The following is a 19,882-nucleotide window of genomic DNA, read 5'->3' on the forward strand; positions in this document are numbered from 1 at the left end:
CAAAAAGTCCGATCAATACAAAAATGGTATCGCTAAAAACTTCAGATCACGGCACAAAAAATGACCCCCCTTATCACCCTGTACATGTAAAAATAAAAAGTTATAGGGGTCAGAAGATGACAATTTTAAACATACACATTTTCGTGCATGTAGTTATGATTTTTTTCCAGAAGTAAGACAAAATCAAACCTATATAAGTAGGGTATTATTTTAATCGTATGGACCTACAGAATAAAGAGAATGTGTCATTTTTATCGAAAAATTAACTGCGTAGAAACGGAAGCCCCCAAAAGTTACGAAATTTTGTTTTTTCTTCAATTTTGTTGCACAATGATTATTTTAAATTTTGCTGTAGATTTTTGGGTAAAATGACTGATGTCATTACAAAGTAGAATTCATAGCGCAAAAAAAGCTATCATGGGGATTTTTTGGTGCAAAATTAAAAGGGTTATGGTTTTTAAAAGGTAATTGCAAAAACTGAAAAACGCTCAGTCTTTAACCCCTTAACAATGCAGGCCGTAAATGTACGTCCGGGTGAGGTAGTACTTAATGCTCCAGGATGTACATTTACGTCCTGTACATCACTGCGAGCATCGAAGTGATGCTCGGGTCATATGCGGCAGTTCCTGATAGTAGCCAGGGACTTGCCGGTAATAGCGGACATCCGTGATTGTGCGGATGTCTGCCATTAACCCCTCAGATGCCGTGATCAATACAGATCACGGCATCAGCGGGAGTGGGGTCAGAAAAATGCATGATCAGATCGCCCTCATTGCTGCCACGATGAACCGATCATCTGTAATGGTGGACGGAGGTCTCCTCACCTGCCTCCGTCCATCTCCTGGCATCTTCTGCTCTGGTTTGAGATTGAGCAGACCAGAGCAGAAGATAGCCGATAACACTGATCAGTGCTATGCCCTATTCATAGCACTGAACAGTATTTGCAATCAACCCTATGGGGACTATTAACGTGTAAAAATAAAAGTAAAAAATTAAAGTATAAAAAATTTGAAAATTCCCCTCCCCTAATAAAAAATGAAAATTGTCAGTTTTTCCCCATTTTACCCGCAAAAAGTGTAAACAAAAATGTTTTAATAAACATATTTCGTATCGCCGTGTGTAAATATGCCAATTATTAAAATATTATGTTAATAATCTGTATGGTGAATGGCGTGAATGTAAAAAAGTCCAACATTTTTATAACATTTTATTCCCCCAAAAAATTGTTAAAAAATGTATTCAAAGTTTTATATATGCAAATGTGGTATCAAAAAAAAAAATCAGATCATGGTGCAAAAAATTTGCCCTCATACCGCCGCTTATACGGAAAAATGAAAAAGTTATAGGTCAGCAAAATAGAGGGATTTGAAATGCACTAATTTGGTTTGTGATTTTTTTAAGCGGTATAATAATAGAAATGTAATCATGGATAACATTTTAATCGAATTGATCCACAGAATAAAGAAAACAGGTCTATTTGACCGTAAAGTGTACATCATGATATCAATTTCCCCACACAAATAGTATTTTTTTGGTTGTGCCATATATTTCATAATAAAATGAGTGATGTCATTACAAAGGACAACTGGTCGCGCAAAAAGCCCTAACAAGCCCCATACTAGTAGTCTGTGGATGAAAATATAAAAGAGCTATGATTTTTAGAAGGCATGGAGGAAAAAACAAAAATGTAAAAATAAAATTGTCTGAGTTCTTAAGGCCCAAATGGGCTGAGTCCTTAAGGGGTTAAGGGGTTAAATATTGGGACAAAAGAAATAACCTTGCATTCAAAAAGTAAATATTTTTTGTCCCATTAGAATCTTGCTCAATGACGGACAACAGAAAACAGACTAATTAAAGTCTATGAGGGCTCTCGGGATCCTTTAGTGTTGGTCATGCAGATATAAACCTAGCCTTGGGCTTACTCATGCACAAGTCTACTGTGGGATCAATGTGGGATCAATAGGATGTGGGATCAATAGGATCAACATTCCCATTCCTTACCTGTCTTTGGCTCCACAGAAAAATATGGCTGACCTTGAAGAATGCTATAGACAACTCGAGCACTATTTCCATAAGTAGGATCATCGGCATCTGTTGCTGTTACTTGCATCACTGATGTTCCTTAATAAAATGGTATTGGCTTTCAGTTAGGCAGATTTCAACCTACAGCAGTGCATTGTGAAACATTTATAATATTGTAATTCTAGAAACATTAACTGGCAGATGTACATATTATTTGTTCATTTCATCCTATACATAAACTGATAGAAATCCCATTGTAAAACAGATCAAATTTCTTTATTTACAATAATAATTTAAGCATGACCTATATTGTAATTCTGAGCCAAAACTCAGCTACACATTTCGAAAAGCAAGATTAAAATGGAACTGAATACAGCAATTTTATGTCCTGGATATTCATAATATTAATTCATTAATTTCTAGTTATATCACTGAGCTACAGTATATGCTTTAAATAATGTATCTAGTTTCAAGTAAATGTGCTTCTGGTAAAGTTTTATTCCTATGAATACAAAATGGTTGCCTGCTAAATACATATGCATGAGGAGAGGTGCATATTAATCACATTTTAATGGTACATATTCATGAGTCTATAAAAGAAAGTAACTCGAACGGAAGAAACAAAATAAATTTAGCATACAAATTGTATTATACCTATATTTATTAAACAGGAACTGTAGACTGAATGCAGTGCACATTCGTTTTTTTATTTTTTTTTTCTATTTTATTTTTTCATAAATATGGACTGCTGATGCAGTACCTCTAAGATGGTGTGAAAAAGTCTAACTTCTTAGTAGTGGCGTTAACAGCTAGCACAGTTTGTATACTGTTGTATCTCTAAATTAATAATACGAGAATGTACAACAGGGAACATTGTTTATAAAAGGCACTGTGCAGAATTGTCAGGATTGTATTGGAAAAATCACAGCCTTGTCCTTTCAGATATCCTTTGACAGTTCCACACTACCCAATTTGTATATACAATTCTTCAGGGAAGTCTGTCTAGTGAACCGGTCAATGCTTGGGAGGTGTGCAGTTTTGCTTATGGGTGTTAATGTTAAAAAAGAATAATACAGGTTAGAATTTGTAATGTTTCTTACCAACAGGAGACATTTCAGGGATGCCAGTATTATAGGGTCCATCAAGAAATTTTGGCTCATTGTCATTGATATCTTGTACTTTAATGACAAATTCAGATTCAGGCTCCACTGGTCTATTTGTTTGCCTGTCAATTGCTTGTGCTCGCAATGTATAGTAAGCCTGTTCCTCCCGATCCAACCTCTTGGAAGCATGAATGTCCCCAGTATTTTCATCAATATTGAAAATAGAACCAGCCCCTTCACCGGTCAAAACATATTTGATGGAGTTTTCTCCTGTGTCCACATCAGAGTGAAGCTGTCAGAAAAAAAAAAAGACTTTTTAAGAAAAGACTGAGTGACATTGAGAAAATCAATAAATATCCATTGTCTTCCAGTGAAATACGCAAATTGTTATGGTTTTGAAAGATCTGGAAACGATTCTTGTTCACTGAAAAATATGATAAAGATCTTTCAAATGCTTTGGGAAGCAAACCAATTTTTATATCTCCCTATAAACAATTTGGATGCACTCTGTATTTCACACTGTGCTGAAAATCACATTCATACTGCAAAGTTTGAAGCACTGTCACATTCATTGTATAGGAAATATGACTTGTAAATACTTTAGAATTTATTTCCTCTCGTGGCACTGGGTCACTGTGGAGCATCTAGAATAAAGTTATTTATGCTGCTTTTTTTTTTTTTTTTACAAATTTGAAATGTTTAAACGTATTTCTGCGCACAACATTTTATATATTCTGTTATGGGCTCTCAATACTTGTAATCCTTGTGTTCTATTGACTGCATTTAGTGTTTCCTTCTACTGTATGCCAAATTAAATAGACTGAGACAACTGAACTTTTATGGATTTGCCTGGATTGCCTCTCATAGGATTATGGGTTAGGCAATATGGTTTGGTATGTTTTAAATCTTATTTTAATTCAAGTTTACATTACTTGCCATATGATTAAAATTTGGAACAAATTTAAAGTGGACTTGTCGGCAGGAAAGTTGGGGCGTAAATAAGCACATGGCTAGGTGGGGCTAGTCATCGGAATCACAAACACACCTTTTTATCTTTATAGTCCTTTTTAGTGAGCCTTTCGATATTATGCAAATAAGGCTCAAAAGCCCGGGGGGGTCATTACAGGAGTACTGCGGCACAAAACTTTTAACTTTCCTTGTGCCTGGGCTGCAAAAACTAAAAAAAAGATATCCTTGCAAAATCCTTGCTCATTGTCAACAAAGGAGACAGAAACAAAAAGGAAAGGCAAGAGACCTGACAAGCAACTGAAAGTCCAAAATAACTATTAAAGTGCTGTTATATAAATGCATGTTGTTTTAATGTTTTAAAGTACTCAGTTGATGCTTACTTTTACAGTTCATCTTTATACCGTATGTAAAAAACCTCTTATAGTATCAGCCCCCCCCCCCCCCCCAATCATTGGCTTAGTCAGACAAGCTCTCAAAAAAGAATAGAGTGGTTGCTGGACGACAGCTTGTACTTTTCTCTATTTCCCCCATTTGATATTAGAATTTCTGATGTAAGAAATCTGAACTTTCTTCATGATCAGCCAATCTTTAGTCTTAAAGTTAACTATGCATTTAATGCAATGCCATAAACCATGACTGAAATCCGACAGATCCCATTAAAGGAAATGGAGTCCATTGGGTGACTTTGGTATCCAGTTTGCAGCAGATATGGCCCTGACATTTTTTCATTGTTCTGCTGGTATGATGGAGCAGAACAAAAAAAAAAAGGTTGGTAGCATTATGAACCTAGCCTTATGCATAAAGCCAAGTTTAGAGAAAACCCTTCTTTCCTAAAAGATTGCATGTCTGTGCAAGATAAGAATCAGAGTGTCCTTAGTAATTGATGCTTTTCAATTGCATACTGAAAAGATAATGACAAATTGCAAGCTTTTAGATAATCCTAATCATATGGACTGATTTTGAGCATTGGCTAAGAACATTACATGAACATTTAAATCAGTTTATTCCCATTATCAACTAAACACCAAACTACTCCTATACTGAGAAAAAGCTTTCTGAACACCATCAAAAGACAGAACAATTTAATGGAGTGATCACTAAACTAGAGGCCAAATTATTAACCAACATACCTTACATAAGTTTCTATCAAAAACACATACAGTTAAAACTCTTTAAGACAACTACCTCAAAAAAGTAGTATTCAAGTGGGTGTTCTTTTAAAAGAATGCATTATAAATGGGGAACTGAAATCTTTCCCAGAAAATCCAGTCTCGGTAGAGGGGTTTCTCCAAAGAGGGGTTCCTTTGGAGGGGTTTCACTATATCTAACAAAAGAAGAAATTCGCAGACCAATGTTATTCAAACAGAGCAATTTTACTCAATACTTCACATCAATAACCAATAAAGAGAAAAAGAGAAAGGAGCATTCAGTAGGTATCTTTATGAAACAGGAAACTTTTCATTCTAACCTAGGGTACAGCAAACAGGGGAGCGGATGGGTGTAGATGGGTGAAGGGAGTTTCAGGTGACTGACCGTGTCGTGCATGTTGTGCTAGCAGGCCTGCCTGCAAAAGCACTACCGGGCCTGACAAAGCACTACGTGCACAACATGGTAGCTCATCCGAAACTCCCAACCCCCTGCTGCACCCATCCGCTTCCCTATTTGCTGTACCCTATGCTGGAATAAAGATTTTCCTTATTCATAAAGATACTTGGTGAATACTCTGTTTTCTTTTTCTCTTTGCTGGATCTGCTTAGTGCTTGGAAGATTGCACTACAATACACCCAAGTAGTGTGTGTTCTCATAGGATTGCACTACAAGGATTATCAATAGCTGAAGCAAGTATCTGTATATCAGATGTTATTGATTATAGTGGTGCTAAAATGTATTCTATACTCTACATGAGGATTCCTTCACACCAATAACATTGTAATCCTTGGATAAGGCAAAAAATCTTAATGGTTAAATTCATATTAGGCGAAAATATTGTTTAAATATTCTAGAGATACAATTAGGGATCAGCAAATCAAATCTGAGGAATCCAAATTTGTTAGGAATTTCAGGAAAATTTTGATTCATTATGAATGTGAATATCGCTGTGATTTGATCTCGAAAATCACTTCATTAAACTCCTTTTAGTGTTGTTCAGGCTCCAGCAGCCAGGTATCTAAAATGGCAGATCCACATGTGAGGACATGAGGCAAGAAATCCTGGGAAGGCAGGAACAAGGGTCGGCGGGAGGACCCTGAATCACATTCAGCATGCAGCCAGCCACCCCTGTAATGTCACAGCACTATATAATGGACAGCCATCTTGCGGACAGTCACATCAGGGGCAGAGAGCAGTGTTCCGAATTTCCAAAATCAAAATTTTTCAGGGACCAGTTCAGTTTTAAAGTGGATTTGAGGGGCTTTCCTATTAGAAATACCCCATAAATGATTCCATTATAAAAACTGCACCCCTCAAAGTATTCAAAAGGACATTCAGTTAGTGTGTTTACCTTTAAGGTGTTTCACAGGAATAGCAGCAAAGTGAAGGAGATAATTCAAAATCTTAATTTTTTACACTCACTATGTTCTTGTAGACCCAGTTTTTGAATTTTTACAAGGGGTAAAAGGAGAGAAATCACCCTAAAGTAAGGAAATATCTGATATGTAGATGTAAAGTGCTCTGTGGGTGCACTAGAGGGCTCAGAAGGGAAGGAGCGACAATGGGATTTTGGAGAGTGAGTTTTTATTAAATGGTTTTTGGAGGGCTTTTCACATTTAGGAAGCCCCTATGGTTCCAGGACAGCAAATAAAAAAAAAACACATGGCACACTATTTTGGAAACTACACCCCTCAAGGAACGTAACAAGATGTTCAGTGAGCCTTAACATCCCAAAGGTGTTTGACTTTTCGTTAAAGTCGGATGTGTACATGAAAAAAAAATGGCACTAAAATGCAGTTTTTTCCCCAAATTTTACATTTTTACAAGGGGTAAGAGGAAAAATGCCCCCCCAAATTTGTAACCCCATTTCTTCTGAATATGGAAATACTCCATGTGGCGCACTACAATGAGGAGGAATAGCACCATTAAGCTTTTGGAGAGAGAATTTTGTTTGAATAGAAGTTGGGGGCCTTGTGCATTTACAAAGCCCCCTGTAATGGCAGAACAGTGGACCCCCCCACATAAAGGGTGCAGTGAGAATTTACACCCCACTGGCGTTTGACAGATCTTTTGAATAGTGAGCTGTGTAAATGAAAAATACGTTTTCATTTTCTTGGACCACTGTTCCAAAAATCTTTCAGACACCTATGGGGTGTAAATGCTCACAGCACCCCTTATTAAATCACATTTAGATTCCAAAATGGGCTCACATGTGGGGGTAGGTCCATTGTTCTGGCACTATGGGGGCTTTGTACACATGTGGCCTTCAATTCAGGACAAATATTCTCTCCAAAAGCCCAATGGCGCTCCTTCTCTTTTGAGCATTGTGGTTTCCTGCAGAGCACTTTATATCCAAACATGGGGTATTTTCTTACTCAGAAGAAATGGGGTTACAAATTTTGGGGGGCTTTTTTTTCCTATTTTCCCTTGTGAAAATGACAAATTTAGGGTAACACCAGCTTTTAAGTTAATTTTTTTTCCATTTTCCTATCCAACTTTAACGAAAATTTGTCAAACACCTGAGTTGTTAAGGCTCACTATACCCTTTGTTATGTTCCATGAGGGTTGTTTTTTACAAAATCGGGTTACCCATGGGTATTTATTTTTTTGCATTTATGTCAGACCCCCTGTAAAATCAGCCGCCCCTGTGCAAATCACCAATTTAGTCCTCAACAGTACATAGTGCGCTCTTACTCCTGAGCCTTGTTGTGCGTCCACAGAGCATTTTACGCCCACATATTGGGGTATTTCCATACTCAGGAGAAATTGTGTTACAAATTTTGGGGGTCTTTTTTTCCTTTTACTTAAAAAAAAAAAAAGGATAGGATAACACCAGAATATTAGTGTAGAAAAAAAAATTACACTAACAGGCTGGTGTAGCCCCCAACTTTTCCTTTTCATAAGGGGTAAAAGGAGAAAAATCCCCCCAAAATTTGTAACGCAATTGTTCCCGAGTATGGAAATACCCCATGTGTGGCCCTAAACTGTTTCCTTGAAATACGACAGAGCTCTGAAGTGAGAGAGTGCCATGTACATTTGAGGACTAAATTAGGAATTACATTGTGGTGGATATAGGGGTATTTTACGCCATTCCCAAACAGGGTGCCTCCAGCTGTTGCTAAACTCCCAGCATGCCTGGACAGTCAGCGGCTGTCCAGAAATGCTGAGAGTTGTTGTTTTACATCAGCAGGAGGCTCCGTTTTGGAAACACTGCCATACAATATGTTTTACATTTTTATTGGGGGGGGGGGGACAGTGTAAGGGGGTGTATATGTAGTGTTTTACCCTTTATTATGTGTTAGTGTGGTGTAGTGTAGTGGTTTTAGGGTACTTTCACACAGGCGGGGGTTTACAGTGAGTTTCCCGCTAGGAGTTTGTGCTGAGGCGGAAAATTTGCCGCAGCTCAAAATTGAAGCAGGAAACTCACTGTAAACCCGCCAGTGTGAATGTACCCTGTACATTCATATGGGGGGGGGGGTGGCAAACCTCCAGCTGTTGCAATACTACAACTCCCAGCATGTACTGACAGACCATGCATGCTGGGAGTTGTACTTTTGCAACAGCTGGAGGCACACTGGTTGGAAAACCTTCAGTTAGGTTCTGTCACCTAACTCAGCTTTTTCCAACCAGTGTGCCTCCGGCTGTTGACAAAACTTCAACTCCCAGCATGTACTGATCACCGAAGATGCTGGGAGATGTAGTTATACAACAGCTGGAGGTACGCAACTACAACTCCCAGCATGTAGTACGTAACTACAACTCCCAGAGGGCCACGGTTTAGAAACCACCGCACAGTGATCTCCAAACTGTGGCCCTTCAGATGTTGCAAAACTACAATTCCCAGCATGCCCAGACAGCAAACTGCTGTATGGGCATGCTGGGAGTTGTAGTTTTGCAAGATCTAGAGGGCCACACTTTATGGACCACTGCACAGTGATATCCAAACTGTAATCCTCCAGCTGTTGCAAAACTACAAATCCCGGCAAGCCCAAACAGCAAGTAGATGTCTTTGGCATGCTGGGAGTTGTAGTTTTGCAACATCTATATAGTGGTCTCCATACTGTAGCCCTCCAGATGTTGATAGGCAACAACTCACCGGCTTCTGTAGGATCGCCATACCAGGGAGCCGCACGTCATCGCCGCCCGCCACTGGTAAGTGACCTCCGGCGTCGGTCACCACCGGTTCTCCCATTCTGCCCAGACTACAGTGCAGAGCGGGGGGAATGGAACTTTAACATCCCCCCCTGCCCCCGATCTGCTATTGGTCGGTCGCTTCTGACCGACCAATAGCAAGGGTTGGAGGGGGGGGCACCCTTGCCCCCTAATTCCTATCCCTTCAGAGGGATCGTGGGTGTCTTGGACAATCCCGACCCCCCTTATTTTCCGGGACACCGGAGACCCGTATGACTCAGAATTGCCGCAGATCGCTGGTCTAAATCGACCTCAGGACCCCGCTTGGCAATGTGCCGGGATGCCTGCTAAATGATTTCATCAAGCATCCCGGTCTGTTCCCTGCCTGGCAAGCGGCGGGGACTGGAGAAACGCAGGGTGTATCTGAACCCCTGAGTTCTTAAGGACTTTGGGGCGGGGGCGTACGGATACGCCCTGCATCCTTAAGGGGTTAATAGTGATTTGCTGCAAATAAATTTGGACCGAACCAAATTTTTTCGGAAAAGTCGGCGAAATGGCCAAATCTATTTTTTTCCAAAATTCGCAAATTTCTATTTGTCACCCATAAACCATTAATCTTCAAAAATACCGTATTTTTCGCCGTATAAGACGCACTTTTTCTTTCCCAAAACTAGGGGGAAAAAGTCGGTGCGTCTTATATGGCGAATACACCCCTATCGCGGCGGTCCCTGCGGCCATCAACGACCAGGACCCGCGGCTAATACAGGACATCACCGATCGCGGTGATGCCCTGTATTAACCCTTTGGACGCGGCGATCAAAGCTGACCGCCGCGTCTGAAGGGAAAGTGACACTAACCCGGCTGTTCAGTCGGGCTGTTCGGGACTGCCGCAATTTCACCACAGCGGTCCCGAACAGCCCGACTGAATAGCCGGGTTAGTGCTTACAGGACATCGGGAGGGACCTTACCTGCCTCCTCTGTGTATTCTCCGTTCAGGGATCCCCTGTATAGCCGGCGCTCTCCTTCCTCGTCATCACGTCGTTGCGTACGTGCGTCGGCGTGAGTAACGACGTGATGGCGGCGACGGAGAGCGAGGGTACCCGGCTGGCAGCAGAGACGTTCCGGAGCGACGGGGACACGCTGACAGCGATGGAGGGACATCCAGGGCAGTGGTGACGGGTCCGGAGCGGCTGTCCGGGCATGCTGGGAGTTGTAGTTTTGCAACATCTGGAGGTCCGCAGGTTGAAGACCACTATTGGGTTCAAAATCTTTATTTTTTTAGATTTTGCTCCAATAAATTGGGTGCGTCTTATACGCCGATGCGTCCTATAGTGAATTTTAATGAGATGAGATTTAAAGATAACTGAATATGTTGGAGGTTACTTCTCCTGCAGACATTTATATTGTTTATTGTGTACCATCAACCTGACACTGCAGTTCACGTAAGTGACCGACTAAAATTAACGAAAACTATCTTATAGTGAAAACACATACAAAGTTCCTTATGAATATACTTTCATTTTCCTATCAGATACTACTCACAGTCGGATCAAAGATGGATTAATAATTTCTTTAACTTCATATGACCAAATTCAATCAACAACAAAGTGTTCATTGTGCCGAAGAAGCTTAGCAGATTCATTGCAGGGGTTGAAAGACAGACTAGATCTAATAATATAAAACCTGTCTCAATCTAGATGGCATCCATCCAACATTGTCTTTTTAAATCAAAAATTGTACAATTATTCTAGGCCCATTTTTAATCTTCAAAGACATAAGATTTGTAGAATGTCAAGGCAGCAGCTCAACCTGAGAATTCTAGATCAGTAGCCATGACATCTAAAGTCAGGAAGCTTGTTCTCCAGAATATATTGTTGTTACAAGTGTTAGAGCAGCTGAACATATTTCAGGATTTTAAGATCCTGCTAGACCTTCTGAGGTTATTGTTAGAAACATCAAGTCACTAGAGAAATCAAAATGGACATTTTGTTTAAAGGTAAAAATATCTTGGCTATCGCTCTGCTATTTACAATCAATAGACAACATTTAATCATTCAAGTTTTAATGACACATAATAAACTGGAAGATGTAAATTCTGAATATTAACGTTCTTACAATCTACCATACAATGATATTAAAGGGTACCTCTCATCACAAAAACATTTGATATATTATAGATTAATGTATGCAGAATAACTTCACAATTGCATGTTATTAAAAAATATGCTTCTTTTCTATTTAATTTTCCACTTTGAATAAATGACCACTAGGGGTCTCCCTACCAGTCCTGGCAGCAATCATTTCAGACTCATGCTGGAGTCCTAAACACTACTAGCTGCCAGTCTGCTTTGTTCACAAAGGAGAACACTCAGAGCTGCCAGCCTGCTTTGTTCACAGCTTGTTTGGCTGTGAACAAAGCAGGCTGGCAGCTCTGAGTGTTTAGGACTCCAGCATGAGTCAGAAATGCTTGCTGACAGGACTGATCGGGAAAAATACAATAGAAAGAAGCATATTTTTCATTAACATGCTATTGGAAAGTTATTCAACATTCATTAATCTAAAATATATCAAAAGTTTATTTGATGAGAGGTACCCTTTAAAAGCATAGATACAGTGAGGCACGTGGTTATGTTATAGTAAAAGGGTCTTAAACTCAATGAACTAAACGAGAGGTAAAACAAACAAACAAAACAAAGCAGGGTGCTCGGATGACATAAAACTGTTAGGTCAAATAAAAGAATAATAACAGACTGGTGATTACTCCGGTGACATTTTTTTTTTTTTTTTTTTAATCAACTAGTGGCAGAAACTTAAACAGATTTGTAAATTACTTCTATTTAAAACTCTTAATCATTTCAGTACTTATCAGCTGCTGTATACTACAGAGGAAGTTCTTTTCTTTTTGAATTTCCTTTCTGTCTGACCACAGTGCTCTCAGTTGACACCTCTGGCCATGTCAGGAACTGTCCAGAGCAGGAGAGGTTTGCTATGGGGATTTGCTCCTGCTCTGGACAGTTCCGGACAGAGGTGGTAGCAGAGAGCACTGTGGTCTGACAGAAAAGAAATTCAAATAGAAAATAACTTCCTGTGGAGCATACAGCAGCTGATAAGTACTGGAAGGGTTAAGAATTTTAAACAGAAGTTACTTACAAATCTGTTTAAGTTTCTGGCACCAGTTGATTAAAAAAAATGTGTTTTCCACCAGAGTACCCCTTTAAAGGATATGTATATCTCCAAAAGGTTGTGGCAACCCCTATCTCTAGTGGGCTCTTGTAAGACAAGAGAAAAATAGCAAATGGCAGGTTCTCAAGGACTCTGAATTGTGTATAGGTAAATGAGAAGATGGAGCTGACCATGAATTGAGTGAAAAGGTACGATGTGGAGTAGATGAATGATAGTGTTATCTATGCTGTAGGTGTCACGTGGTTTAAATGAATGGTAATAAAATTAATGATTGATCATATGCTCATGTCCAAAGTACAATAAATAATTTATTCTTCTAAACAGTACAACAATAAAATACACAAAGAGGATGCAGAATCCTTGCGGTCCCCTCTGCTATAGAAATTACACTTATATGTTCAATAGAATACAAAATAAACAAATCGAGTAAAATAATAAAATCTTTCAGCAACAGTGCAAAAACGATGAAAAACACTTGGTACAATGTAACTGACAAGTGGTTGTAAATAGGTTCAGACTCCTTCACCTGAACCAGGAGAACGCCGGCAGATACCAGAATATCGTAAGGTCAAGCATCCCCGACCTCTGCTGTGCCACCAGGACGGACGGGTAAGCAGTACATAGTACCTACCACTTATTACCATCTATTACGGCCGCCGAGCCGTTGGAGCGTGAACACAGTATTCACTTTCTTTGTGGGCTTGGAACTATGCATTTACTCACCTTGCGGACTTGGAACTGTGCTACTATAGCGTTTGCCAGCAAACAGTGCTATCTATCGAGACTGTAATAGGAGACTAGCGATGCACTCACTTGGTGGGCTTTAAACTGTGGTACTGCAGCGCTTGCGAGTGAGCGGCGCTTTAACACAAGACCAGTGCTGGGAAGGTGACAATCCTTATATTGGGCTGAGATATCTACAATTATTTGTTAATTACATTGTACCCAGTTGTTTTCATCGTTTTTGCACTGTTGCTGAAAGATTTTATTACTTTACTTGATTTGTTTATTTTAGATTCTATTGAACATAAAGTGTAATTTCTATAGCAGAGGGGACCACAAGGATTCTGCATCTTCTTTGTGTATTTTATTGTTGTACTGTTTAGAAGAATACATTATTTATTGTACTTTGGACATGAGCATATGATCAATCATTCATTTTATTACCATTCATTTAAACCACATAACACCTACAGCATAGATAACACTATCATTCATCTACACCACATTGTACCATTTCATTCAATTCACGGTCAGCTCCATCTTCTCATTTGCCTATGCACAATTCAGAGTCCTTGAGAACCTGCCATTTGCTCTTTTTCTCTTGACTTTTCTTTTGGGTGCATATGAGGATATCACCTCGATAGAGTTCTCGGACATACTTGTAGATTGAGTACATCCATCTTTTCCTTTTCTTGTAAGACAAGGCTGACATTGCTATGGACTTAGGTCATTTGTATAAACATAGATAAGAAAGAACATTTTAGATGGGTTGATCATCTGCTAAACAGGCCAGTTATTGCCCAGTGATCACCCAGATGAGGACAAGATAAAGATCATGCATTTAATATACTGTACACAGGGGCGTAGCTATAGAGATAGCAGAGGTAACAGTCACAACAGGGCCCTGGTGCCTAAGGGGGCCCAAAAACACATCTGCCCCATAACAAACCAGTATTTTAATTGGCATATGGGGCCCTGTTGCAGATTTAGAATCGGGGCCCAGAAGCTACACGCTTGTTTTACAACAAAATGTTTAGCACAAGATGCACACCTTCATCAGGATTATACACCCTCATTCAGTAGGCATCCCATGTCAATGCCTAGGGGGTCCTGAGAGGTCCATAAGGCGATCACCGTGATTTGCTGGTCAATTCTGACTGACAAATCACAGTTTTTCCAGGCTGATCGGGTCTCTGGTGACCCGATTGTCCAGCAGAAAATAAGGATGATTGGGGCTGTCAGAGACAGCTCCGACCATCCTGAAGCATAGGAGTGAGGTGGCAGGGGTGCCATCTCCTCTCCCCTACCATTGGTCAGTTGAGCGACCCCAATAGCAGATGGGGGCGGGGGGTTCAAAGGTTAGCACCCCTGCTCTGCCCACCAATGGTGGTCCGGGGAGAGAGGGGAACCGGTAAAGGAGCTGTGGGTGGCGGCGGGAGAGATTAGTGGCAGCAGGAGGCATGCAATGATCAGCGGCGGCAGGAGGCATGCGGCATTCAGCAGCGGCAGGAGGCATGCAGCGATCAGGTCAGGGGGCGGTGCGGGCACACATTGTGGCCTTCCAGATGTTGCAAAACTACAACTGCCAGCATGCCCAGGCAGCTGTTGGCTTTCTGGGCATGCTGGGAGTTGTAGTTTTGCAACATCTTGAGGTCCAAAGTTTGGAGATCTGATCTGAGCCCTGTAGGACACCCACGGAGCACTTTACCTACACATATGAGGTAATTCCTTACAAATTTTGCAGGTCTTTTTCACCTTTTATCCCTTGTAAAAATGAAAAAGGTGGTTCTACAAGAAAATTTAGATTTTGAATTTTCTCCTCCACTTTGCTGCTATTCCAGTAAAACACCTAAAGGGTTAACAAACTGTCTGAATATAATTTTGAATACTTTGAGGGGTGCAGTTTTTATAATGGGATCCATTATGAGACATTTCTAACATAAAGACCCTAAAATTCACTTCACAACAGAACTGGTCCCTGAAACATTTCTATTTTGAAATTCTCCTGAAAAATTTGAAAATTGCTGCTATACTTTGAAGCCCTCCAATATCTTCAAAAAGTTAAAATATGTCAACTTTATGATGCCAACATAAAGTAGACATATTGTATATGTGAAATAATATATAATTTATTTGGTATGTCAATTTTCCTTAACAGTAGAGTGTTTCAAAGTTAGAAAAATGCAACATTTTCAAAATTTTTATAACATTTTTGGATTTTTCACCAAGAAAGGATGCAAGTATCGATTAAAGTTTATCCCTATGTTAAAGTAGAATATGTCACTAAAAAACAATCTTGGAATCAAATTCATAAGTAAAAGCATTCCAGAGTTATTAATGCATAATGTGACAGAGGTCAGATTTGCAAAAAATGCTCCCGTCCTTAGGGTCAAAATGGTCTCCGTCCCCAAGGGGTTAATATGAGGGATTAACAAGATATTGACTGCCATAGTGTCCTATCATATTTTAATACCACAGAGATCTATTATTATCAGGGACAGCCTTACAATACACCCTTCCCCTAAGCTTAACTTATAGTAGCAGTGCTTAAAGGAAGAGGTAACTGAGATGACTGTGCTTCCTGTTAACATAAAGAGGAGGTCAGCACATTGAATACCACAATTCCAAACTCAGGGGGTTCAGTGCTGGAAGATAATTGCAGAGGAGGATTTGCACAGATTTACTAAGCTGTGTATACAAATGCCTATGTTTTTTGCTCACTTAAAATATGATTTTATAGAAGCCTTTATGTACAGGTACTTTGACATGTCCACATAATTACTTATTACATTTTCTGATCAGTTATTTAGTACGTCCACCAGTCCTCTCTTAAAAGACCCGTCTCACAGACCAATGCGCACTTAACGGAGGATGATGATTGAAAAAGGACACTCATATGAACATTCATTTAGCTGATCATTACCCCATATAGACCTGCCAAGCAAATGGTTGATCTGATCATTTATGTGAGTATAAAAAATGCTGATGTAAACAAGGGGATGTGTACAAGGGGCATGCTGCCAACATTCCTGAGGCACTGGCCATCATTCATTCCCATTTACATGCCGCGTTCACACATGCTGCCAACCAATAAGAATTGTTATGCTCACATAAATGATCAGATCCAAAGTATTTGTTCAATTGTCATCTGAGAGGGACAATGATGAACAATGAACAATGATCAACTAAACCTTCATTTTATTGTCAGTTCCCAATCATCAACCTGTTGTGGTTGAAATCCAGGCTTACAATATCCTTCAGCTTAAGGGTATGTTCACACTGAAGGTTCTCCAATTCATTCAGCAATGAAAAACCCCATAGTATGTAATAAAATTTCTGCTCCTCAGTTCACACTGAGGAATTTCCGCTAGCGGAATTCTGTCGCTGAATTCCGTTCCGCATGAAGAATGAACATGTTTTCTTCATTCAGAATTCATGTCCCAACCCCATAGAACTCACTGTAAAAAAAATTTTAAGTCCGCCACACTTGCGATCGGAATTCGCTCTCACACTCTGCTCCATGCTGGGAGCTGTAGTACCTGCATTAATAGACATATTGCAGCAAGTGTAACTTCTGACACCAGCTGCAATCTGTCTATTAATGCAGGTACTACAGCTCCCAGCATGGAGCAGTGTACTCCATGTTGGGAGTAGTAGTACTTGTAGTAAAGGAAAGATCACTGTGGGTATCACTCCTGACACCCGCTGTGATGCTCCTGTATAATGTATGGATGCGGCGGCTGCTCTCCTATGGTCCCCTGCACGGCCGTATATATACACATATTCCTATTTCTCACAGAGAGCTGTGATTGGCTGGAACCATCTGGCCAATCACAGCTCTGTGGGAAATATGAATATGTGATATATATATATATACGTGAGTGCAGGGGACCATAGAAGAGCGGCCGCCACATCTATACATTATACAAGAGGATCGCAAGGGACCCCTGCGATCTGTCAATTAGTACAGGTAACTACTACTCCCATCATGGAAGAGTGTGTTCCATGCTGGGAGTAGTAGTACTACCTAAAAAATGTTTTTAAAAAAGTGAAAAACACGCACACACTACATTTTTATTATTGTCGGCTACATTTTTAGTGCTTTACCCGCCCACATAAATTGATCCCTGTTTAAAAATGAATAAACATTTCATAATAAAAAAGATACATTTCGTTACATACAATTTTTTCCATCACTACTGTATCTTTTTTATTATGATTTTTTTTATGGTACCCTACGAAATTTTAATAAAAAAGGTATTTCCATAATTTTTTAGGATCGCTAAAGTCCAAAAAAAAAAAAATAAATTACTGAATGTACCCGAATACCGAATGTATCCGGAAAAAAAAAATCTAACCGAACACCCGCATACCGAATGTATCCGAAAAATCTAAACCGTAAATATTGCCGAACCGAAATTTTTTTCCAAAACGAAAAAACGAAACGAAATGAAACGAAAATTTTTCTAGTGCACAAGTTTAACAATAACCACCTTTCTCATTAATGTGATAAAGGTTAATAATTAATTGCTATAGTAAAAATATGTAACAACTGAATAGTGCAAACCTGGTAACCTATCATTGCGTGCAGTAAAACAAATGAAGCAAAATGACATAACTGAGTTGATAAATCAGTAAGTGCCTAGATAATTTAATAAATACAGCATATGGATAAGAGGGTAAAACCAGTATTAGTAGCATGCTGTATGTTGCTTACTGTAGTTTAGCTAAACAGAGAGCACTTCAGAAAGTTATACTTTTAAGTTATAGTTAGTAATATCATTAATGTAACACAGATTATTGTCAAAATTAGGAAAATTAGGTACAAAGTAGGGACTGAAAAAGGGCAAACTGTATGTATATCAGGTCATCATGGACAAAAAATTATCAATGGGAACGACCATATTTAGTCATTTCAATAAGGTCTTTCAGTCCGATAGAGAACAAGGTGCCCAGTGAGTGATCCAATAGTGTTTCCTATTCCTCAAAGCAGAAAACCAATTGGGTTCATTCCCTAGTCTCTTTTTAATGGTCATTTATGAGGATATGCGCAACTGGGAAGAGATGTAATGCTGAAACAATGTTTAATGATTTGTGTTCAGAGGGTCTGGAATGTTTAAAACATAGAAGAGGTTGCAGAAGCACGATATAAGATCAAATATATAATCTGAGTAATAATTTGGGAAGATGGGATTGATGTGACCTTTGTGATCACTGCCAAGAAATATAGATTCTGTGCATAATGTTAACACAGTGATGGCACCTTAAATTTCCTGCATTTAAATGATCTTGTTAAAAAAAAAAAAAAAAAAAAAAAAAAAGGAAAATGTCTTTTGGGTGTAATATTTGGCTTCCAAAGCCTACTTACATAGAAACATAGAATGTGGTAGCAGATGAGAACCCTTTGGCCCACCTAGTCTGCAAAGTATTCTGATTACTATCAATAGTCCAAGGCCCCATCTTACATGAAGGATAGCCTTATTCCTATCCCTATCTTATATGAAGCATAGCCTTATGACTATCCCTATCATTAATAAAGGATAGCCTTATACCTATCCCTATGTTATATGAAGGATAACCTTATGCCTATCCATATTTTATATGAAGGATAGCCTTATGCCTATCCCTATCTTATATGAAGGATAGCCTTATGCATTTCCCTGTCTTATATGAAGGATAGCCTTATGCCTATCCCTATGTTATAGGAAGAATAGCCTTATATTTATCCTTATCTTATACAAAGGATAGCTTCATGCCTATCTCATGTATGTTTAAACTAACTGATGCTGTGATGCCTAGAGTGGTGAGCCAGTGGAAGGTCTTACCAGGTCAACTTGGAAATACTAGCATTTTAATTGTTGAAATAAGGTCATGTTTTTATTCCTAGTCATGTAAAGAGTAAACAATTTGTATTTAAAAGTTGAAGTTTGGGTTACTATGTTATTTGAAGGAAAACGGTCAGCCTGTTTATCTACACTAAACCCAATACACTGGGTAATAGTTTGGGTGAACAGGAGACTGATGCACGGTCAGTGAGTTAAATACATACCTTCAGTCCGACATGGTGTCCTTCCAAAGGTCTACTTCTATCTTTGGTGAATTGCACACTGGAGGCGGGCCCACCGGGTGAATTTGAATATTCATGGTTGCTGGTCATGTGAGCGCTTGCACCTACTGAGCGGTCACGTGACCAGCGATCATGAATATTCAAATACACCCGGTGGGCCCGCCTCCAGTGCGCAATTTACCGAAGATAGAAGCGGACCTTCAGAAGGACACCGCGCCTCACTGAAGGTACGTATTTAATTCACTGACCCTGCATCGGTCTCCCCACACTGTAACCCAGTATATTGGGTTTAGTGTGGGTGAAATGGATGACCATTCTCCTTTACATTTATTTTATTTGCTTTTAAGTAAGTAGAGCATTTAGGCTTACTTGCATTTTATTAAAGGCCATGTGACAATTTTTGGTGTATCTCTCTTGTTTATAAAATCACAGTGGATTAACCCAATTGGTTCTTCGTAGTGAAAAATAAGAAATCCTGTTTGATTTTTGGAATCAGCACTTTATTCCCTAATGAACTGAAGATGTTGATGGAAAT

At 39.4% G+C, this 19,882-nt stretch overlaps 1 protein-coding gene across 5 annotated transcripts in view; it reads right to left on the bottom strand.

Moving 5' to 3' along the window:
• Nucleotides 1–19,882, bottom strand: part of LOC130273936 (cadherin-7) — a 258,593-nt gene that overhangs the window by 86,662 nt on the left and 152,049 nt on the right. For all 5 annotated transcript variants that reach the window (XM_056521486.1, XM_056521487.1, XM_056521490.1 and 2 more), the window contains 2 exons: nucleotides 3,123–3,417; nucleotides 2,002–2,121 (listed from right to left, as the gene is read on the bottom strand). In XM_056521486.1, coding sequence (XP_056377461.1) covers nucleotides 2,002–2,121; nucleotides 3,123–3,417 — 415 coding nt within the window. The remainder of the gene's footprint in view (nucleotides 1–2,001; nucleotides 2,122–3,122; nucleotides 3,418–19,882) is intronic.

This window comes from Hyla sarda, chromosome 5, assembly GCF_029499605.1.
Source record: "Hyla sarda isolate aHylSar1 chromosome 5, aHylSar1.hap1, whole genome shotgun sequence".
NCBI classification, from domain to species: Eukaryota; Metazoa; Chordata; class Amphibia; order Anura; family Hylidae; genus Hyla; species Hyla sarda.